The sequence below is a fragment of the Mustela lutreola genome, chromosome 1 (assembly GCF_030435805.1).
Source record: "Mustela lutreola isolate mMusLut2 chromosome 1, mMusLut2.pri, whole genome shotgun sequence".
Lineage (NCBI taxonomy): Eukaryota > Metazoa > Chordata > Mammalia > Carnivora > Mustelidae > Mustela > Mustela lutreola.
Window position 1 is genome coordinate 7,099,008 of NC_081290.1, and position 23,972 is coordinate 7,122,979.

At 39.9% G+C, this 23,972-nt stretch overlaps 1 protein-coding gene across 3 annotated transcripts in view; it reads left to right on the forward strand.

Moving 5' to 3' along the window:
- Window positions 1-3,050: 3,050 nt before the first annotated feature.
- The window catches only part of G3BP2 (G3BP stress granule assembly factor 2), a 33,968-nt gene continuing 13,046 nt past the window's right edge, over window positions 3,051-23,972 (forward strand). For 2 of the 3 annotated variants that reach the window (XM_059159050.1, XM_059159052.1), the window contains exons 1-4: window positions 3,051-3,185; window positions 19,163-19,281; window positions 21,902-21,983; window positions 23,014-23,187. In XM_059159050.1, the coding sequence (XP_059015033.1) occupies window positions 19,187-19,281; window positions 21,902-21,983; window positions 23,014-23,187 (351 nt within the window). In that variant the 5' untranslated portion in view covers window positions 3,051-3,185; window positions 19,163-19,186. Of the gene's footprint in view, window positions 3,186-3,225; window positions 3,381-19,162; window positions 19,282-21,901; window positions 21,984-23,013; window positions 23,188-23,972 lie in introns of those variants that run through there. The other variant, XM_059159051.1, reaches the window with a different exon arrangement.

Here is a 23,972-nt window from a genome sequence, read left to right on the forward strand (position 1 = left end):
TTTTTTAAAGTATTTATTTATTTTAGAGAGAGCTCGCACCCAAGTGGAGGGAAGAGCAAAGGGAGAGGGAGAGAGAGAACCTCAAGCAGACTCCCCGTTGAGTGCGGAGCCTAAGGCCAGACTCCATCTCACAACCCTGAGATCATGTCTCACAACCCTGAGATCATGACCTGAGCTGAAACCAGGAGTCTGATGCTCAACTGGCTGAGCCACCCAGATGGCCCTGTTTCTTTACACTTTTAAAGGATTTTATTTATTTTTATTTATTTTTTAATATTTTATTTTTAAATCAGAGTGAGAGTGAGCACAAGCAGTGGGAGTGGCAGGAAAAAGGAGAACCAGACTCCCTGCTGAGCAAGGAGCCAGATGCAGGACTGGATTCCAGGACCCTAGGATCATGACCTGAGCGGAAGGCAGCCGCTTAACTGACTGAGCAACCCAGGCATCCCACATTATTTTAAAGGATTTTAAAGGGAGTAAGGTGGGATATGTAATAAAGACCATTTGTGGGCCTTAAAACCTAAAATATTCATTCTCTGGTCCTTTACAATGTAAGTTTGCCAACTCATGCCATAGGTCAGTGGTTTTTTTTTTTTTTTTAAGATTTTATTTATTTATTTGACAGAGAGAGAGATCACAAGTAGGCAGAGAGGTAGGCAGAGAGAGAGGGAGAGAGAGAAGGAAGCAGGCTCCCTGCTGAGCAGAGAGCCCCATCGGGGCTTGATCCCAGACCCTGAGATTCTGACCTGAGCCGAAGGTAGAGGCTTAACCCACTGAGCCACCCAGGCACCCCCCCCCCTTTTTTTTTTTTTTTTAAAGATTTTTATTTTTAAGTAATCTCTACACCCAACATGGGGCTTGAACTCCGAGCCCTGACATCAAGAGTTGTGTTCTTCACTGACTGAGCCACCCAAGTGGGTTTTTAAAGTGTGGCTAAGAGAGCAGCAATAGCATCATCACTTGGGAACTTGTTAGAAATGTAAATTCTCAGGTCTCAACACAGACTTGATGAATCGGAAACCCTGGGAGTGGGGCTCAGCAGTCTGTGGTTTAACTAGCCCTCCAGGTGATTTTGATGTAAGTTAATTTCTGAGAAACATTGCCCTAGAGAAACTTTTTTCTATCTATGCACCAGGATCCATTATCAGGAAGAAGAACAATGGTTGTGAATAAGAACGCCAAACTGGGGGCACCTGGGTGGCTCATTGGGTTAAGCCTCTGCCTTTGGTTCAGGTCATGATCTCAGGGTCCTGGGATAGAGCCCTTCATCAGGCTCTGTGCTTGGCAGGGAGCCTGCTTCCCCTTCTCTCTCTGCCTGCGTCTCTGCCTACTTGTGATCTCTGTCAAATAAATAAATAAAATCTTTAAAAAAAAAGAACCCCAATCTGGAAACAATCAAAATATCAATCAGCAGTAGAGGAGATAAATAAATCATGGCAATTAATACTTTGACAGTATTCTACAGCCCGTGGTTAAGGGCATGGAGTGTGATGGTGACTGCTTATATTTGAATCCCAGCTCCACCCAGACGTAGCTGTGTGACCTTGGCAAGTTATTTCATCTCTTTAAACTTCAGCTTCCTCATCTGTAAAATGGGCATAAAATAGTAACTACTCTATAAGGTTATGTTTAAACAATTGCTTATGCTTGTTATGCTTAAACCATTACATAAAGTACTTTGAAGAGTGCCTGGTACAGAAGTATTTGATTTAAAGGGAAACCTTCATGTAATATGCTATGCTTCAAAGGAAAAAAAAAGTCAAAGTTCATTTCATAAAAGTTACGGTCTGCTGAAATATTCTTCATGTAACAAAATTATTAAGCAAACTAAGGTAAAAACTGCAGTTTTCGGAGGTTCAGGTGTTGTGTGTCTGTAAATCTCAGTTTTCACACGTGGAAAATACCTTAAAACTGTTCTTGAAACTGATGAAATGTCTATTCCCCCATCTTGTTTGGTACATGGGCATGTAATAAATGTGGTTTCCTTTTCTAATTGCCCTTTCATTTCTTCCATCATTTTCTCAGCCCTTCCTTCCAAAACTGCCTCTGCTGTCTTGGTATTCTTGGGAGCAACATTGCCAGAACGAAGGTGCGAAGCGGCTTCCTTGACTATCAGATTTGGCTTTTTCCATGAATCAAGGTCACGAGAGTCAGCGTCTAGTGTTTTCCCAGCTATGCCCTGGGGCCAAGCGTGGGCCTAGATCTAGGACAGGGCTGTAATCCTGATACCGCCTGGGATTTCGGCCTTTTAGCAGCCTTAGCATGTAAAACGCTTAGTATGTATTCAGCCACAGCTAAATACAAAACACGCACACGAAGAAATGGATTTCTTCCCCCTCTGTCCGGGCCGCCTCCTGTGTCCCTCCATCCCAGGGCCGAGCCCCCGGCAGGCTCCAGGACCTACACCGCGCTCAGCTGTTAGGCTGGATTTGACCTTCTGGGTGGAGTTTAATACCTCCATTTCCCAGGACGGGTTCATACACAGTGCAGGCCAGTTTGGGGCGCAAACAGCTGAAACCCCTGGCTGCGTTTTCCGGTCTCGAGCGGCAACCTGCAGGCACCTGGTTCGGAGAGAAAATGACCGAGGTCCTGCCCTCTCAACATGCATAACCGAAGGGGACCAGGAACCTCGCTCTCCAGCAGACGCCGCCAAAGCCGCGGCCAACCGGTTCCCGTCGGGTCGCGGTCTGGAAGGGCGGCGAGGCCAGCGCCGTAGGGCATTAGAAAGGCAGCCTCCTTGTGACGTCAAATCAGCGGACTCTCGCCGCGGCTTCAGGCCGGTTCCGGTTCCCCGGCTTTCTGGGCGCGAGAGTACGTGAGCGCGGCGGCGTTCTGCGCGTGCTCCGCAGAGAAACGCGAGAGGGTTGGGTCCGGCGCGCGAAGGAGATGCGTGATTGGCTGAAGCCGTGCTGGGGGGTTCCCCAGCCCTTTCGGCAGGGGTAAAACAATAAGAGGGGGCGGCGGCAAAGGGGGCGGGCCGTCCGTGTTCCTTGTCGCTCGCCGCAGCGCCTGGCGCCCGGGAAGAGGTGGTTGTAAGGGAGACGAGCTCGCGGCTCTCCGGCTTCCGAGGCTTGGGGTTCGTCGGAGGGAGGGGGCGGCGAGCGAGAAGAATCCGCTGCGGCCGGTCTTCGGCGACTCTCCTGCTGACCTCCGCGCGACGTACCCGCCGCCGCTGTTGGTTGGAGGTGTGTACGGGGGCCGGGAAGGGAGGCCGGTGTGGTGGTCGGAAGGGGACATTCCGTTCGCGCCCCGCGGCTCGAGGCAACCGTCCTGTGCGTGAGCCGTAGTGTCGGAGGTGGTCGCGGCGGAGACAGACATTGTTCTCGCCGGCTGCCTGCGCTGCCGTGTGGGCGCGTTAGGAGCCAAACCTTTCCTCCCAGGTGAGGGTGGGAGGCCGCGTGGGAGGGGGGCGACCGGCGCGCGTCCTGCGGACCGAGGGCCCGGAGGGCACAGGTGGGGCCCGGATTTGTGGGAGCTGAAGTGGCGAGCCGCGAACCGGGCCGCAGCAGCTCCCGGAGGCGCGCTGGTGCAGGCTGACTGCGGGACGTGGACGAGCAGGCTCTCGGGGAGGAGGTCTCGGGGTGGGAGCCCACCAGCCCGGTCCCCGAGCCGTCTGCGTCTCTCGTTCCCGGTTTCAGGGGAGCGGGGAGGCCGTCGCCGCCCCGCCCGTGGGGGAGGGGAGAATAGGCTGTGTCGGCGGAGGCAGAAGCGACGCAGATGCGAAAGTAGCGGCCTCCGGGCACCATTTCTGTGCGCCGACACAGAATCCGGGTTTGAAGGCGGCCGCCGCGTTGCTCACCCGGTACCTGGAGCTCCGCGGTCTTCGGGCGACCCCCCACCCGGGGGGGGGGTTATCCCTAACGTGCTCAACCACCGAGGCTGTATCTGACATACACCTCCTTCCTGCTCGTTTTATGCAGACGATTCCGTATTGACCCAGGAATAGGAAAGATGTTTGAGTGCTTTGGGAAATGGGTTTCTTCCCGTTCCCCCACTTTGGGGGGGAGCGGTGGGAAGGATGGTCAACGGCAAGACCATGAACTAACTAGATTGTGTTGATTTTTGTTTGTCGAATCGGATAGAATTTTATCTGCGTCTTTAAAAGCAGATTTTTAAAGATGGCTCTGTGCCGATTTGGAGCGAATATAGATTTGCATCTAGTTTTCCGCATAGATCAATTCCCCCCACCCCAAGGCATACCTAATTTCTTAACAGATTTTTTATTTTTATTTATTTATTTATTTATTTTTTTTTTGAGGGTAGGTGCCTTTGCTCCCTTTAAAAAACAACGACAGCAAAACTCGTGGACCGAAGCTGCGGTGATTGCAGAGTTGACCCCCCTCCCCCCAAGTTAGGATTTCAAATACTGCTTTTAGGTTCAAGGCTCTCTCTACACACCGTGCTAGTCCTCCAATTGCTAGCATTGCCTGTACCTGAAACCGGGAACCATCAGCTGCACTTAGGGAGCCCCGTATGTTAGAGGGAAAGATGGAATTCCTTGTCTAGCTCCATATTTGGCAGTTAATATAGCTTTGGACATCTGAACAAAGTTTCTAAGTAAACGCTTGCCCGTGTTAGTAGCCAGTGGTCCTTTTGATGTCCAGAATTCCCGATTTTCAAAGATACACGGTATGATTAGTTTGAATTTCTTAGAACTGGATTATGCTTAGTTTCTTTGGTGATATTACCTTCCTGTTTTCTTAAATTTGGGGGATTAGTCACGTGTATTCCTGTGTTATGATTTAGTCTCTAGAGGCTGTTTAATTCTGAAAGGCTATAAAGGAATTGGGAGGATAAGGACTTCAAATGAGCTGCTTATTAAGAGTTGTTATGGTTCCGGTTTTTAAACATTTGGGGTTGAAGTATTAGTGGTGAACAAGTCTTAAGAGTGGAGAGAACCAGAATATTTGTGGGGTACTTAAGAATCAGAAGTAGAAGAAAGGAGAAGAAATAAAGTCTTTAAATAATTTGATATTCTAATTTAGTGTTTACTAGTAGTTTGATTCTTGAGTTTCAGTGATAATGGCTCTGTTGGTAGCAAGAAATACTCTTTATCCATATTTTGCTTATGAGAAATCAAAAACGAAAACTTCCATATCAGTGGCTGAAAATCTGTAAATACTAATGGTGTGTTTAGATTTTTTTTTTTTTTTTAAAGGTGATCCTTCATAGTTGAGGGTCTGAGATTTTTTTTTTTTTTAAGGTTTTATCTATTTATTTGACAGACAAAGATCACAAGGGGCCGGGGGGGTGGGGTGGGGACAGGCTCCTCTCGGAGCAGAGAGCCCGATGCGGGGCTCGATCCCAGGACCCTGGGATCATGACATGAGCTGAAGGCAGAGGCCTTAACCTACTGAGCCACCCAGGCGTCTCTGGTGTGTTTAGATTCTTAACAGCTTTCTTTATCCTGCGAAATTGTTGCTGTTGATTACTCATTATCAGGATTGAACATTAATTCTCTCTTAGGTTACTTTAAGACTTCCCACATTTTACATTGAGTTGATACAGAGGTGGAGAATGACCCCTTTTCAAGGCTGGGTTTCGGAGGTACAAACTTAAGGGTTGCTTTTGAATTTAAATTCAGTAGAATTTAATTGACAAATATTACTTAGTTACTCTACATTGATTGACACTTGTTTAAGAGCTGCGAGGACAAGTTTGGTTCTTATCCCAGAACTCTGGACTGGCTTCCGATAGTTGTTGTTTCTTGACAGCTGTTGATATCCTCAGTTTATTCATATCTTTTAATTTCTAGATAGTTTACCTTATTTTGGTACATCATCATAGATATTTTGGGGTGACTCTTGGATTTTTTTTTTTTTTTTTTGTATTATGTTACTGTCCTCTCCTTTTTCACATATCCCAACAGTATCAAATAAGCTAGCAGTTGGACTTCAAAAGATTTTTATATTTGCATCCATAGCTGTTCCTTTTAAATGTTTGTTCTTAACCAGGTGTAGTGAAAATACCACTAGAGACAGGAGACCTGATTTTAAATCCTCTTATAACTCTGAAGGGACTTTCTAAACTCCTTTCCTTAGGCTCTCTAACCATCAGTTTCGTTTTCTCCAAATGAAGTTAAATATCCTATCTATTTCAAGGAGATAAAGGAATATGTAGGTTACTTGTTAAACTTTAAAGGGTAATATAAATATATGCTTTTATTTTCGTGGCATAGCTTTTCCTTTTCATAATGCTTGGTCAATTTTAAGAGCTTCTGAACTTCAAAGTTTGCCTCCTTCGCTTTGGGGTCTGAGAAAAGTCTTACTTAATCTACAGCTACCTTTTATTTATTTATTTCTACCACTGGTGCTTAGATCTTGTTTGTGATATTTTCATTCTGTGGTCTGCCACAACAAATTAAAGGTTTCTGCCTTTTTTTTTTTTTTAAGATTTTATTTATTTATTTGACAGAGATCACAAGTAGGCAGAGAGAGAGGAGGAAGCAGGCTCCCTGCTGAGCAAAGAGCCCAGACAGTGGGCTCCATTGGAGCACCCCGAGATCAGGAAGCCTAAGGCAGAGCCCCAACCCACTGAGCCACCCAGGTGCTCTGAAGGTTTCAGCTTTAAATAGCTATTCATCGTCGGGGGCGACTGGTTGGTTCATTTGGTAGAACATGGGACTCTTGATCTTAGCAGTTCTGAATTCCAGCCCCACGCTGGGTGTAGGGATTACTTAAAAATAAAAAATCCTAAATGGTGTCTGCGTGGCTCAGTCGTTAAGTATCTACCTTCAGCTCAGGTCATGTGGGATTCAGCCCAGCATTGGGCTCCCTGCTTGGTGGGGAGACTCCTTTTCCCTCTCCTACTCCCCCTGCGTGTGTTCCCTCTCTCTCTCTCTCAAATAAATGGATAAAATATTTTTAAAAATCTGTTTTGATTGGTGAAGACCTCTGTAGTTTCGGAAAGTTCCAGTTTTAATATGTGGTTAGGTGTGGAGATTGGGAATAGTCTGTGGCTCAGTGAGAAATGGCCTGGGCCTGACTAGTGTGCCCCCCAGCTCTGAGTAAGGGCCTCTAGAGGGGAAAGGGAGTTAAGTATCCAATCTCCTATTAAGTATCCAATAGCAGAGATAAGTGTCCTAGCATAGACCATAGCCTTTGGTAACATAATTTCTTTATTAGAAAGAAATGCATCCTGCTCCTAGAGATCTTACTCTTTTTATAGAAATCAAGATATGGTACATGTAACTTTACAGCGCAGAAACAAGACTTTTGTAGATTTAAAAATTTTTGTAATTTTCTTTTTATTTCCTGTTTTTTGTTGTTTTTGTTTTGTAAGATGACATACTATCTCAGCTTCTCAGCGATTTTCATTTTGGCTATTTTTTCAAAACATTGAAATGGCCATCAAAATAAGATATGAAATTTCACATCAGTAATTTGCCCTGAGTGATTTCCCCCACCCCCAACTGCTTGACCAAAGATGCTACAGTTATCACTCTTTATAAATGGTGGTCAGGACACTCCAGGCTCCTCAAAGAGTGAATTTTTGACTGTGCGTTTTGATGTTTATATATTGTGGTTGCGGCCAGGTGTTTGAAGTTAACAGTAATAGTTAGATTTTATGATTTATATTGATCTAGTCATTTTATCAATGTATGGAGAAGTTCCTATAATGAGAATGGACATGCCATTGCAGAGATCTCCAAGATTAAAAAGAACTGATGGAATATGACATCATTTTTTTGTGTTACCACGTTTTTTTTTTAATTGTAATCTGCTCTGAAAACTATTTTGCTATAGTAGATCTAAAAAATTAATTCATTTTCTTGCCCAAGTGTATACATAGCCTTTACTACATTATTGAAATCATACCTTGTAAATTTTATACTGTGTTTAGTGTTTTTTCTTCGATGGTTTTCATGTCTGATAGTATATTTTAATGACTGCATATGAATTGATGATTTATATTATAGTCTGGGCTCAGTTTATTATATTTTTGTTTCAAAGACCATTAATACCAGGTTACCAAAAAATTATATCAAATAAGCATATCAGATGTTTTTTAAAAAAGCTTTTGGAAACCTTGGAGAGTGTATCTTAGAATCCTAAGCAATAAGCTTTTCTTTTATCTTTTACTTTTCTTTCCCAGTGAGTTTTTCTTTACTACTCATTCTGTAATTGGCTCAGTTTTAATTTCAGCATGCTATTAGTCTGTTTTCCCCATCTCTCAGCCTCCTCAGTCCCATCTTCAATTAGTTGGTAATATTTAAACACACTTAAAACTTGAACCATAAATTGTCACTAATGTAGGCATAATGTCAGGGATTGCCTTTTTGTTTTACTATTAGTGGTGAATGACTTCTCACACTCTTGGCCTTTATTCTAGAGTCTTTTTTTTTTTTTTTTAAATTTTTTATTTTTTATAAACATATATTTTTATCCCCAGGGGTACAGGTCTGTGAATCGCCAGGTTTACACACTTCACAGCACTCACCAAAGCACATACTCATTTTTTTTTTTTTAAGATTTTTTTTTAAAATTTATTTGTCAGAGAGAGAGAGAGCACAGGCAGACAGAGTGGCAGGCAGGGTCAGAGGGAGAAGCAGGCTCCCTGCCGAGCAAGGAGCCTGATGTGGGACTCCATTCCAGGATGCCGGGATCATGACGACCTGAGCCGGAGGCAGCCGCTTAAGCAACTGAGCCACCCAGACGTCCCTCTTTTTTTTTTTTTTTTTTTAAGTTTAGTTATTTCTTTTAGTAATCTCTACACCTGTGTGTAGAGATTTTGCTCATACTCAAAATCCCCAGATTAAGAGTGCTTGTTCTACTGACCGAGCCAACCAGGCACCCCTAGAGCCATGTTTTCTAACCAATAACATACATGTATCTGTTAGGTTATCATAAATTAAATGAAAATTTTAGAGTAGGATTTAATGTTTTACCAGTGGTGTTACGAATTGGTATATAGCTTGCACTGTGTTCTTTTTCCTCTAGACCCATGAGGTTTTTTTGTTTTGTTTTGTTTAAATCATGCTTTTTTCCAAAGATGGGGTTTGTAAATTATTCTGAAGTTTGATTATTACTTTTGCGGACTGTATTTTGTTCACATTTATAACTTTATTTCCCCCTGTTTTTAATGAGTGCATAATTTTCTATTTTATAGCTTTACATTTTCCTGTTGATGGACATTTAGACTGCTTTATTTTCTTTTGTGGCAGTGAAACAACTTTGAATATACATCTTTGTGAAATTGCATGTCTGTTTCTTTGTAGTGTATCTTAGAAGTGGAATTATTCGTTATATGCTTTCATTTTTAATCAATTTTATTAAAACCATAAAATTACATCTCCAGAGGCTCCTGGGTGGCTCAGTGGGTTAAGCCTCTGCCTTCGGCTCAGGTCATGTTCTCAGGGTCCTGGGATCGAGCCCGGCATAGGGCTCTCTGCTCAGCCAGGAGCCTGCTTCCCTTCCTCTCTCTGCCTGCCTCTCTGCCTACTTGTGATCTTTGTCAAATACATAAATAAAATGTTTAAAAAAAAATTACATCTCCGAAAGGTTATAACAGTTTATATTTTCACCAACACTGTGGAAGAGCCCATTAACCCACACCCTTACAGTACTGGATATTACCAGTAATTTTCATTTTTGTTAATTTTATATGTAAAAGGTGTCAACTTTGAATAAATTGCTTTTTTTTTTGAACTGGATGTTCTTGATTTCAGGGTATCATGGTTCCCTTACATTGCGTTTTCAATAAATGTTCATGAAATGATTGATATAATGAAGCATGATTGTATTGCTATATTTAAAATTTGAGGAATAATTTATTAGTAGAGATGACTCTTGTGCAGTTTAATGACTTTAGACAGACCTAGAGTCATGGAACCATGACCAACCACAGTCAAGATAGTAAGATAGTCCCATTACCCCAGAAGTTCTCTCCTGTTCCTTTATAGTCCTTTCTACCTCCAGCCTTTGATCTGATTTAACCCTATAGTTTTGCATTTTACAGAATGTTCTATCAGTAGAATCAGGTAATACCAACTTTTTAGCTTTCAGTAATGCTTTTTTTTTTTTAAGTTACGCAAGATCGGGTTTTTTTTCTGGATACAAATCTTTTATCGGATATGTATTCTACAGATAGTTTTTTTCAGACTGGCTTGTCTTCATTTTCTAAACGATGACTTTTTAAATGAGGGGTTGTACATTTTGATGGAGGTCCAATTTGCAGGGTTTTTTTTTCCCTTTCTTTTTGTGTCTTATCTAAAATCTTTACTTAACCTAAGGCTAGAAAAGTTTTCTTCTAGAAACCTAGAATTTTAGGTTTTACATTTGTCTGTGGTCCCATTTCAAAATAATTTTTGTACGTGGGTGCCAAGTATGCGTCAGACTTCCTTTTGTTTTTAATGTGCGGATGTCAGGTTGTGCCCAAATCATTTGTTGAAAAGATAAAATTACCTTTGAAAAGAAATTGGCTATATTGTGTGGGTTTGTTGTAATGCTCATTTGGCAGGGGGGATTTCTAAAAGTTCTTAAAATTATTTGTGCCAAAACTGCTATACTTGATTTGTTTAGACCTTTAATCTCAAAACTCTCTGAATTCATATTACGGGAGTAGTAAGTATTCTTGTAGATGACTGTGTACGAATATGCATTTACATATAAATAAGCACAGGACTGTAGCTGATGGACTTTATTTTTTATTTTAAAAGATTTTATTCATTTGAGAAAGAGACAGAGCACAGGCAGGAGGGGGAAGGGCAGAGGGAAAGGGAGAAGCAGACTCCCCGCTGAGCTTGGAGCCTGACATGGGGCTCAATCCCAGATCCAGGAGATCATGATCTGAGCTGAAGGCAGACACCTAACCATCTGAGCCACCCAAGTGCCCTAGTGATTGACTTTAAAGATAGCTTGAGGGGACCTGGGTAGCTCAGTCATTAAGTGTCTGCCTTCCGCTCAGGTCATGATCCCGGGGTCCTGGGATTGAGCCCTGCTTGGCAGGAAGCCTGTTTCTCCCTCTCCCACTCCTCATGCTTGTGTTGCCTCTCTCACTGTGTCTGTCTCTGTCAAATAAATAAAAATCTTAAAAAGAATAAAGATCATTTGAAATTGCATGCTTAATGTGTTTAATCTATTCATTAACATTCCGTCATAGTTTTATTCATTAGCTATTGAAGTATCTTCTTAGTTTAGTTGTTGCTTCTCTTAGGGCTTTAGTATCAGAATTGTTGAGCAGATTTTTTTAATCCTATTAAGTGCACAGCAATGGTGGATGCTGCAAAGATTATTATGTCTTGAGTATCTCCTGGAAGCATAACATTGCTGGGATTATGCTTTTAGCATTAGCATGGAGTCGTTTTAGGAATAGGAGAGGGATGTGCCTGTACTCATGTACATATATTATTAGGATTGAGTGCATTAATAAGAGCTAGAAGACATCTGCCATACTAAGAGGAAGAAATGGTTAATCCTTCTTCGTGGACCCTAGTTAGGAAAACCAGAGATGGAATTGGAATGAGATCTTGAGCAGATTTTTGAAGAGTAAACAGGGGCAGGATTTGGTGGCGTGAGGTTTTGAGGAGATAGTCATCCCCTAAAAATTTTCTTTTAGCTTTGGCTCGAGATACTTATTCATTGTTTGCATGTCCAGTTTTTATGCCTGTTCCAATTTTCAAATGGTATATTCTTTGTGATAGGGCCGTAGCATTTAGCACATAGTTGTGTGTAGGAATTTTGTCTCCCACTGGACTTTAAATTTCTCTGGAGCAGCAGATCAAGTCCTTCATGTTCATCACTGTTTTTCCTTGAGTAGTTTCTGATACATGTATAGTAGACATTCATTGACTCTTGGAAGAATTTGTGTTTCCCACCTGTTCATCCATCTTAGGTTGAATGAAATAAGACAGTGGCCTAAAGGATGAAAATTGCCGGTTTGGGGAATGGTGGTCAGTGGCATAGTGTTCTTTGAACACAGAATTTGTTACAGAGGTGAAAAGTGTGATGGGAAATAAATTTGCAGAATTTATTGGGACCATGAATGTCAGACTGGATCTGTGGCGTGCTTTATAATTCAAATTAAATGCAGGTGTTTGAATTTTACTCTATTAATGTATTCTGCACATGATAAAGAGGCTTGGAAGATTAGAGGAAGATGTAGAGTATAAATTCAGTGGGAGTGGAAAGAATGGGGCAAATTCCAAGAGACTTTTGAGTTGTCAGGATTTCACAGTTTGAAGCTTAAAGAAGGAAAGTCACTTAGAACTGAGCATTCTACCCAAGAAGATGGTGGCATCATTAACAGAAATACCGAAAGCATTTTGAGGGATGCATATATTGGTATCCTGTGAGGGCATGTAAGGATATTAGGCATGGGGTTAAAATAAAATTTGAGTTCATGGTAGATACTAGATTTGCATTTAGGTAGATAAGAGAGCTAAAGCCATTAGACTCTGAAATTGCCAGGTTAGAAGACAAAACTTTGAGAACTTCTGCATTTTGGTGAGAAGTTGCCTTGTGGTAGAAATCTAGAAGCATTAGGAGGAGGTTATCAACATGCCAATGCAGACAAGTGGAAGACTGGAAAGTCGCTGTATTTTTTAAGAATTGTGATTTTCCAGTTTTCCGTGCCAATAGTGCTCTTGCAGACATGAAAACCCGCTGGACTTTGTGCAAGAAGTGTGGCAAGCACCAACCCCACAAAGTGACACAGTACAAGAAAGACAAAGATTTTCTTTATGCCTAGGGAAAGTGGCGTTCTGACAGGAAGCAGCATGGCTGTGGTGGGCAGACTAAGTGGATTTTCTGGAAAAAGGCTAAAACTACGAAGAAGATTGTCCTGTGGCTTGAATGTGTTGAGCCCATTTGCAGATCTAAGAGAATGCTGGCTATTAAAAGATGCAAGCATTTTGAACTAGGAGGAGATAAGAAAAGCTTTTAAGATGGAAATAAAGTAGTGGCCATCAATTTTTTAAAATTGTGACTTTTCAGAGAATGATATTTAAGGGAGAGCTCAGATTATATTTGAGAGGAGAAATGAGGAAGATTAATGCAGTTAGTAATTTAGGGAACAATGTGATTAATAAAGTGCCATGAAGACAACTCAAAGTACTTGGAGAATTCAAAGGAAAGACAGTTATAGTTTATAGAAGAACCAAGAAAGATTTTCAGGGTACCCCAAAATGCGTAGAATTTCAATCATTACAGATAGGAAGTAATGGAATGAGTGTTGGAGTAGGAATCAAAGGTCTTGGTTCTTGTTTAATAGACTTAGAATCCTAGTGTTGGAACACTATAACTAGACTAACAATATGTCTATCTAGACATAGATTATTATACTATATTTCTGTTAAATTTAGTCAGTCTCTGGAATAAATACTTACAAAGCTGGCTATTTATGAAGTAGCTCTATTCTGATTATTATTGCATTAACTTGAACCTAAATCTACCCTTTGAACGTAACTACTGTTCAGCCAGTATTTAACTTTTACAAAGAATTGTCCGTTCATTTTAGACATTACATCTCTGTTGTGGGCAGCTCCATTATACTAGTGATTCACCAAACTTACTTTTAACCAGGAAGTAAGCAAAAAACCTAAGTACTTAACTAAAAGCTGAAGTTTTATTAGTCAAAGAAGGAACCAAAAATTCCTTTGGTTGCTGACAGTTGTTTTTTTTTTTTTTTTTTTTTTTAAGTTAAGTTATTTGAAATCACAGTATATTATAGGATGAAGCCCAGCGTGACTTTCTTTCTTGTGTATGTGTTTACTTTTCTTTCTCTCTTCCACTTCCCTCTCAATGATACTGAGAGATTCAGAAAAGATAGTGAGAATTGATAGCAATTTCCCATGAGAGCTGGAGTAGATATGTTTCAGGCATTAGTCTGGGCAAAGGGAGAGGAATCATTTTAAGAAATGAGAATGAATTAAAGGGGGACACCTGGGTGGCTCAGTGAGTTAAAGCCTCTGCCTTCCTCTCAGGTTATAGTCCCAGGGTCCTGGGTTCGAGCCCCACATCAGGCTCTCTGTTCAGCAGGGAGCCTGCTTCCTCCTCTCTCTCTCTGCCTGTCTCTGCCTACTTGTAATCTCTGTCTGTCAAATGAATAAATAAGATCTTTAAAAAAAAAAATGAAGTAAAGGTTGTTGATGAAGATACAGGATATATGGGGATTTTAAGTGGGATAAAGGTGGAAAGTAGAATGATGATCTTTGAAGTAGTTGAGACTCTAAATAGTGAGGGAAACCAGATATAATCATGTTGGTATTTGGCTGAATAAAAAGGACTGATTGTTTTTAATTAACAAGGGAAAGTACATTTTATAGTATCTATCCCAGTGTGACAGAAATCTCCAGATTTTCAGGCGTTCATGGAAAAAGTGGGGTTTAATACATGTAATTTTACTTTATCTAAAAAGATTTCAGGAGATAGTTGTTCTAAAAAAAAAAAAAAAGATTTTATTTATTTGACAGATCACAAGTAGGCAGAGAGGCAGGGGAAGAGAGCCGAAGCAGGGCTCCATCCTAGGACCCTGAGATCATGACCTGAGCGGAAGGAGAGGCTTAACCCACTGAGCCACCCAGGCGCCCCATTAATTGCTCTTATTTTTGAAGGTGCTAGAGCTAACAACCAAATAAAGAAGATTCTTTTTGCACATAAGTATCTTTTAATCTTGGCTGTCTTTGTTGTATTGTATAGTCTTGTAGATTTGACCGGAGATCATATCTCAATTTGTAAATTAGAAAATTAAGATCCAGATAGGCCATAACTTTTTCATGGCCTTAGACAGTTAAAATCTTTTTCTGTCCCATGTTCAATGTAGTGTGGGGGGCACCTGGGTGGCTCAGTTGGTTAAGCGTCTGCCTGCAGCTCAGTCATGATCCTAGGATCCTGGGATTGAGCCCTGCATCTGGTGTTGGGCTCCCTGGGCCTGCTTCTCCCTCTCTTTCCGCCTCTCCCCGCCCCCTCCTGCTCTTTCAAAGAAAGAAAGATCTTTTTAAAAATGGTTTTAATTTTTTTAAATATTATTTATTTATTTATTTGACAGAGATCACAAGTAGGCAGAGAGGCAGGCAGAGAGAGAGGAAGGGAAGCAGGCTCCCTGCTGAGCAGAGAGCCTGATGCGGGGTTCGATCCCAGGTCCCTGAGACCATGACCTGAGCCGAAGGCAGAGGCTTAACCCACTGAGCCACCCAGGTGCCCCTAAAATGGTTTTAATTTTTAAGAATTAATTTTTAAATTATCTTTATTTAAAATTATTTTAAATAAATAAAATAAGATTTTATTTAAAATTTTTTTAATTTTGAAAAATTAAAACCATTTTTAGGGACGCCTGGGTGGCTCAATCAGTTAGGTGTCTGCCTTCCGTTCAGGTCATGATCCCAGAGTCCCAAGATAGCGCCCACATCCAGTTCCCTGCTAAGCAGGGAGCCTGCTTTTCCCTCTGCCTCTCCCTCTCCTAATGGCCTCTCTCAAATAAAATCTAAAAAAAAAAAGAAAGAAAGAAAAACAGAGAGGGAATTATTAAAAAAAAAAGTGGAAGGACCCACATCCCAGAATTTGCTTACCTACGAGTTGGGTGATTTGCTGTGAATAATAAAAACAGCACAGTTGTTCCTGTAATCATATTTATTCTGAATGTGTAATTTGGATCTTTTGTTTTTCCTCCTAACCAGATTCTTGTATACATGGCTGTGTGTGAATTATAAATGCACACTTTATAGTACTGTTTTCCAATCTTAACTTCCTGTAGCTACCCAAACTACCTATTGGTTGTTCATTTATAATTTTTTTAAAAGATTTTATTTTTATTTATTTGGCACAGAGAGATTATAAGTAGGCAGAGGCAAGCAGAGAGTGAGGGGGGAGCAGGCTCCCTGCTGAGCAGAGAGCCCTTATGTGGGGCTTGATCCTAGGACCCTGGGATCATAACCTGAGCTGAAGGCAGAGGCTTAATCCACTGAGCCACCCAGGTGCCCCCCTGTTCATTTATAATTTCATCTTAATGCTTCTTTGATGCTTTATGTATTGCACTGTTAATTTTCCTACTCAAAGGGAGAAAATGAGAAGATGGGCAAGATGCAGATGTTTGTGTAGAATAAATAAATCAGTGTGTCAGAAGAAGAAAAACATGGGAATCTCCAAATCCATAGCCAGTCCCTAATAGCATATCTATTATTCACCATTTGAACAAAACTGTTTTGTATGTATTTTATGTAGAGGATAAATTAGTATTGTTCCACGTCTTAGTGTTATTTTTGCATCAGTTACAGTATTAAAGCATGTATTCATTTTTAGGTTTTTTTATTTTAAAAAATTTTACTAGATAAGTCTACTGTTCTTCACACTTCACCATCATTCAAAATAAAAATACTATGTTGTTTAGCTTTGTTACTTTAAATATAGCAAATGAGAATTCATTTATGCATTAGGATTTGTTATTCTTTATTGGAAGTTTTTAGGTTTGCTGGGGAACTAATGGCCCCTGAAATGACACTCTCTGATTCTACTTTGTGAATTAAATTTTTCTTTTCTTTTTTTAAAAAAAGAGTTTAATTGTAGGTGGTACAGAATTCAAGGTCGAACAAAGACTGCAAAGCAGACTGGCAGAATTCTCAGCTGGGTTTACTCTTACCGTAACAGCTAAGGTAGCAGTGGCTGAATAAGAGGAAATAAAGACAAGACGAGGAGTCCCACTGTATGGATTTTTTTTTTCTTTTTTTCTTTTCTGAAGTTTATTCTTGAATGTATAACAGCTCTGACACAACACTTCATTCTGGCTATAGGTGGCAAGAGATGTAAATGGCAGAGAATCCAGATGTTTAAACAGCAACGGAAGTAGGGGGTCACCATCTGATGGAGACACAAGTAGCTGCTTGCTTTTTGCCAGATTTCTCAGCTTCTCCTGTGGCCTGGGGCCCTTCCACATAGTCTTCACTTGAGCTTCTCCAGCTTCTTTGTTTCTGTTGGAAAGCAATCTCTTCCTGGTCCATCTCCTTGAACTGCTTCAAAAGCTTCTTGCCACTGCCTCATCCCCAGACGCTGCCACTGAAAGCAGTAAATTAACTATTTTTGAAAGCAAGTGAGGCATAAAAATTTTAACAGATTTGTGGGTTTTGTATATTGTTTCAAGACTGTTTTAAAAGGAGAGAAAACCTAATAGAGCATTATGTGAAAGTTGAATTGGGAATTGTTGGGATTCTGTAGAGCTACAATATTGCCTGTGGGCTCTGCCATGGTTTATTTATACACACTTTATTTATTTATGAGAGAGAGAGAACACGCAAGAGCCGGGGTGGGGGCAGAGGGAGAGGGGCAGGCAGACTCCCCAATGAGTGTGGAGCGCCCCCCTCCCCCAACTCAGGACTCTGAGATCGAAACCTGAGCTGAAGTCCGCTGAGCCACCCAGGTCACCCTCCTATTTTTATTTAAAAACATTACCACAGTTGTAATGATTATGGCAGGTTCTCTTTGGCTATAAAATTTTTTGTTTAAAGGAAATCTAGGTTAGGGCTCCTGGGTGGCTCAGCTGTTTAGGTTGTGATCCCAGGGTCCCACATCGCTCTCACGCTGTGTCTCTCTGTGTCAAATAAAGAAAATCTTAAAAAAAATAAAAATAAAGGAAGCCTAGGGGCACCTGAGTGACTCAGTCAGTTAAGTGGGACTCTCGGTTTTGGCCCAAATCATGATCTCAGGGTTGCCATTGAACCTGTGTCTTCTGTGCTGATTGTGGAGCCTGTTGAGGATTCATTCTCTCTCTCTCTCTCTCTCTCTCGCCCCCCCATCCCTCCCCTCTCCCCCTACCTCTCTCACCAAAAATAAATAAATAAATAAATAAATAACCTACATTGTGATTTATTTGTTAAGCAGGAGTTTAAACTGTATCCTGGTTTGCCCAGTAAATACACACAGATACTGAGGGTGTTTTTTTTTTTTTTTTCCCAGTACTTTTAAGTGTAATAGGAAAGGATATTTGATTATAAATATATATATTTAAACAAGTAATATTTAACTTTCTCTTTTTTCCCCCCTTTTCCAGTTCCTAATGTTGTAATTTTAACTGTTCAGGGGGGCCTATAACCATGTGTAAGTCACTTACTTTAAATGATTGTGTGTTTCTATTTATATATCTTGTATTTGTTTTTCTTATTTTTAAGCTCCCTCCCTGTCAGCATAGACCCTCCTTCCCCCTGCATCGTTTTTCTTGATCTTACCTTTGAGATTTGTGCTTAGCAGTATTTTACCATAGCACCTAACCCATTCTGTTTCCTGTGAGCTTGTTTCCAATCCATGACAGATTCTAAACTTTTCATTTTATTGTAATTCCAGGTAACATACAGTTAACAGTTTCAGGTGTACAGCATATGGATTCAGCACTTCCATATGTCACCCTGTGTCGTTCACCTATTTAATCCGTCCCCCCCACCCGCCTCCCCTCTAGTAAACCATCAGTTTGTTCTCTGGTGTTAAGGGTCTGTTTCTTCATTTGTCTCTCTTTTTTTTTTTTTTTCCCCTCCTTTTGCTTGTTTGTTTTGTTTCTTAAATCCCACCAGATTATAAACTTCTTGAGGGCTGAAGTCTTAATCTTATTCCCCAGGCTGTCCCCTTTATTAAAGAGCACCTGGCAATGTATTGATGCTTTTTACTTAGTTAATGGAAAGAAATACTGGACCTACACCAAATTTGTTTAAAAAAAAAAAAATTCTGAGTACTCGGGTTATTGCTGGTTTTTAATGGTAATTATTATCATTTTGAAGTAGTGAAATAATTCTAAAGGAGATTGAATGCAGAGAAGATAAAAGTTGGTACTTTCCCATAGTAAGTCTACTCTCCAGGTCCTGACGTGTGCCTTCTGCCTAGTTTTCCAAAATAAACCATTGGAATCCAGGGACATAGATTATAGTCCCTAGAGGAGAGAGGTACTGTGACTGGAAAAGACTTGGTTATGGTGTTCATACTGTGAGGCAGGGGAGTTTCTTGGGAATAAGAAAAAGAACAGTGTGGAGGTTGGGAGGGGGAAGGCATTGAGGAATAGAGACGAAGAGGAACTTCAGATGTTGGAAGTTACCAGTAGTTGTTGGGAATTTATTTTGTTATTGTAAATTGTTTTTCAATAAATACATTACTTTTCTTTATTCCCTTTTGTATGGCTAAGAAAACTTACTTCCTGGAAATTTACAAAGATGACTTTTTAATAGTTACCGTTCTTGTGTTTGCTCCCTTAGCATTTGACATTGTGCAGCAAAGAAATGGTTATGGAGAAGCCCAGTCCGCTGCTTGTAGGGCGGGAGTTTGTGAGGCAATATTATACTTTGCTGAATAAAGCTCCAGAATATTTACACAGGTAAATTTTAAATGGATTATTTAGTATTTTTATTTAGTTTTGTTTTCTTGAATAGGACTGCGTAGTATTTTTGTCTTGTTTCATGTTCTGATTGTTTCTTTGCAAACCATAACCAATATTTTATCTAACGGCTAAAACCATTTTTTCAAGTTTTTAAAAAAATGAGATCACAGCGGTTCCTGGGTAGCTCAGTCAGCTAAGTGTCCAGTTCTTGATCTCAGCTCAGGCCTTGATCTCAAGGTTTTGAGTTCAAGCCCTGTTTGGAGCTCCACGCAAAAAATGAAATCCATGGTGAAAAAAAAGCTTCACGTTTTATCCCATTATATAACATTTGCATATCTATGTACACACGTGTATACAATTATATCCTTCAGTATTTTGTATTTCATTTAAATAAACCTTGGGCCTGACCGTAGGCTAATGGGTTCTAATCTGCAATTTGAAATCATAGTCATTAGTGAACTTTTTTTTTTTAAGTTCCCGTTGGCAGTGTTAGAAAATGAACCATATAAGTGGTTATACTTGTGGAAATTTCTTCTGATTGATCTTCAAAATAGTATTCTTTGGTGAAACAGCAGTAGTAGCCTTGTTTACTATTTTGGCAGGAGTTGGACATCTGTAAGGTTACTTTTTCCAGAAGTTGAAATGAAATTGATTTATATTGTGAGTAGCATTTACAATTTTTGTTCTTCTGGTGTATTTTAGCAGGTGAAAGATAAGTGAGACTTTTTTTTTTTTTTTTTTTTTTAAGATTTATTTATTTATTTATTTGACAGAGAGAAATCACAAGTAGATGGAGAGGCAGGCAGAGAGAGAGAGAGGAGGAAGCAGGCTCCCTGCTGAGCAGAGAGCCCGATGCGGGACTCGATCCCAGGACTCTGAGATCATGACCTGAGCCGAAGGCAGCGGCTTAACCCACTGAGCCACCCAGGCGCCCGATAAGTGAGACTTTTATAAGGATTAGTTTTTACAAGTATTTGTAGACCACACCACCATGTAAGCTAAGGCATAAATCATTGCCACTTCATATGGAAAAAGCTGTTAAAAAGACTTACTTATGTTCCTTTAGCTGGGTCCTCTTTTATAAATGCGCTGGGCATTCTAAAGTTAGATTTTGCAATATGTCTTGTATTATTTCATGACATTTTTCTGTAACAAGTACCCTCCAAAAGTGAATACCTGTGCATTTTTCTAATTATAGAAATAAAAGATGTTCTTATAGGCAGTGTATGTAAAGGAGTTTTTGGGTGGAGCGGGGAGAATGGAATTAATAAGACCTTTCCTTGTCTGAAATTTAGTCTTTATATAATGTAGGTATTAGCTTTTTTTTTTTTTTTTAATAGTGACAGTCAGGGTCAGGGTCTCCACAATCATTTAAAAAAACAAACCCATAAACTTGTTTTAAACGTAGCTTGTGTAACCAGTTTACCTATAAATGAAAATCAGTAATTTTTTGCCTGTTAACAAACTGTGATCAGTATCCTTATTTGTGCATCTTTTTGCACCTTTCTAGTTATTTTCTTAAGGTCCTAGAAGTAGAATTGTTAAATCAAAGGTATAATTATCTCTAAGGCTTTTCCTACACTTAACAGTCAAGTTGTCCTCCCAACAAATGGTAGAAGTTCACAGGTTTGCCAGTGGTACATGCAAGAAAATAGTATAAACTTAAAATTACAGGTAATAGTTAAAAATGTGAGCTGTGGAGCTAGACTGTCTGGGGTCATGTCTAGCAACCCCACTGGATTACTGTGTGGCCCTAGGAGAGTTAATTTGATTTTTTCTGAACTTCAGTTTTCTCATTTACATAATAGTGCTTATTTCATGAGGTTGTTAGGGGAGGGGTAAGTAAATAATATGTAATGCACTGAGAACATTGCTTGGCATAGAGGAAGTCTTACATACATGTTTCAGTAACAATAGGAGCTGAGTTCTCTTTATGAAAAAATTAATTTTGCATGTTTGATAACATTAATTTAGAAATATATTAATTCTAATTGCTTTAGGTATTGCAGAGAAATACCAATTTATCATATACTTAAGAGCAGTATAAAATATTAATGAAATATCAGAAACTGAAATAATGTAGATTTTCTTATTTAGTCTCTGAATTATTTCACTTATTATGAATCTTACTAAACTGTTTTAATCTAAGATTTTGGAATTAGTAATCATTTGGAACTTTGAGTAGAATGTTAAACAGCAGCTGATTCCAAAACAAATCTAGATAACTTGAGTTTTTTATCTAAAGGGAAAAACTGGGTCAGTTACTACAGCATCAGTATTTAGAATGTATTTTGAATATCTCATTCTTCCACCTCAAAAAATAGATATACTAGGAATTAGATGAGAGTTGCAAGTGATTGAATGTATTTCCAGTGTGCCAGGCCAGAATTCTGTCGTTGCTTATTTAATCCTTACAACAACCCTATGGAGTAGTTACTATTTTGCGTTTGATAACCAAGGAAACTGCTTAAGGACTATAAGTAACTTTATCAGGATTATACCACTACTGAATGACAAAGCCAGACATAGAAACTATGTCAGTTTTATACCAGAACTCTGCTGCCTCTTAGGCCTCTTTTGACAATTGAATGTTAATGAATTCTCATTGGCTTTATAGGTTTTATGGCAGGAATTCTTCCTATGTTCATGGTGGAGTAGATGCTAGTGGAAAGCCCCAGGAGGCTGTTTATGGCCAAAATGTAAGTACCAATTTCATATACATTTTAAGTTTTTTCCCTTTTTTCTTGTTTTAAGATAGTTGAAAACAGTCTTTTTGTGCCAATGGATTTCTTCCCGAATGTACTTAGCACTTGTAACTAGAAGTTGTGTTACAATAGTTGTTAAATGAGCTTTCAGTTCTTACAAATATCCATTTTGTTTGAAACAGGGTGTTACATTGGGTTGGATACCAAGGAGAAGATACGAAATTATCTATCCTTGATGTATTTTATTCATAAAACAGTTGAGAACAATAAGTTTATACAGATACGGGCTAAACCTTATGTTATAGGAGTGCACAGAAGTATATGTGCTTTATGACATTATATAGAGGATATGGGACTTTAGCTAGATGCTGAATTACAAAATTTGGCCTTACCGTACAAAAGGAAATTAAAAGGAGAAGAAATGGTACAGCAAACCCAGTAAAGTAAAATCAGCTGTGAGGCTAGGGAGTAGTCAACACAGTTTGTATGAATGATTAAAAACCTAATACAGGAGTGCCTGGGTGGCTCTGTCAGTTAGGTGATTGCCTTCGACTCAGGTCATGAGCCTGGTGTCCTGAGATCGAGCCCCACATCGGGCTCACTATTTAGCCAGAGGCCTGCTTCTCCCTCTCCTTTTGCTGCTCCCCCTGCCTGTTCTCTCCTGCTGTCTCTCTGTCAAATAAATAAATAAATAAATAAATCTATTAAAAAAATAAAATCCCAAACCCAAAAAGCTTAATAAAGAATAGTGAGAGAGAGCTATATAAAGCCTGTATTATTGCTTAATATGAGATAGCCATATGAGATAGTGATCTCTTGTATTGAGCTGTGACATGTTGAAAATGGTGGTTTAGAAACTTCAACCTGGCAGTAATGCATGTCATGGTGGGAAGGATTCAAATGAGATCGATAGATTATGTAGTTAATATTTTAGAGTTGTGAGGAGATCGGGGAAGCTCAGATAGTATGAACTAATGAAGTGTCACAGCAGTTTGTTTTCCATCCTTCCTTTCTTCTGTTACAGGATATACACCACAAAGTATTATCGCTGAACTTCAGTGAATGTCATACTAAAATTCGTCACGTGGATGCTCACGCAACCTTGAGTGATGGAGTGGTGGTCCAGGTCATGGGTTTGCTATCTAATAGCGGACAGCCGGAGAGGAAGTTTATGCAGACCTTTGTTCTGGCTCCTGAAGTAAGTTTTCCTCTCACTTCATTTTCATTTGTATGATTTTATTTGATTTGTTTTTACTTGCTTGAACAGGTTTAGATATGCATGTGGCTAAACTTGAGAAGTTGGCATTGAACCCGTTGATAAACATTTGACCCTTGAGCAACGCAGGGATTTGGAGCACCCACCTCCCTTGCAGCTGAAAATCCACATACAGCTTCTGACTTTTCAAAAACTTTACTAATAGCCTTATGTTGACCAGAAGCCATACTGATGGTATATTTACCATTAACACGTATTTTGTACCTTATATGTATTCTATAATTCTGTATTCTTACAATAAAGTAAGTTAGAGAAAGGAAAATGGTATTAGTAAGAGAAAATACATTTATAGTACTATATCGAAAAAACTCAGGTCAGTGGACGTGTGCAGTTCAAACTTGTGTTGTTCCAGGAGGCAGCAGTAATTTGAGCTTTGTGTGTGTATACCCTTTGCCTGTCTTTTTTATTTTTTTCACCTTGCCTATTTAAAAGTAAGTCTACTGATAGAAATGTATCAATAGATTTACTAAGATTATAGAATTAATATAAAAATATTTTATTTGGTAATTTACATGTTCAAATGGCAAAGTTTCATGTGTTAATTAGTTTTGGTTCTCTTCTCTTGAGCACGCGTCTCTTGAGTTCCAATATTTGAATGCTCTTCTATACTACTTTAATATAGCATGTTTAGGGATGCCTGGGTGGCTCAGTTGGTTAAGCAGCTGCCTTCGGCTCAGGTCGTGATCCCAGCGTTCTGGGATCGAGTC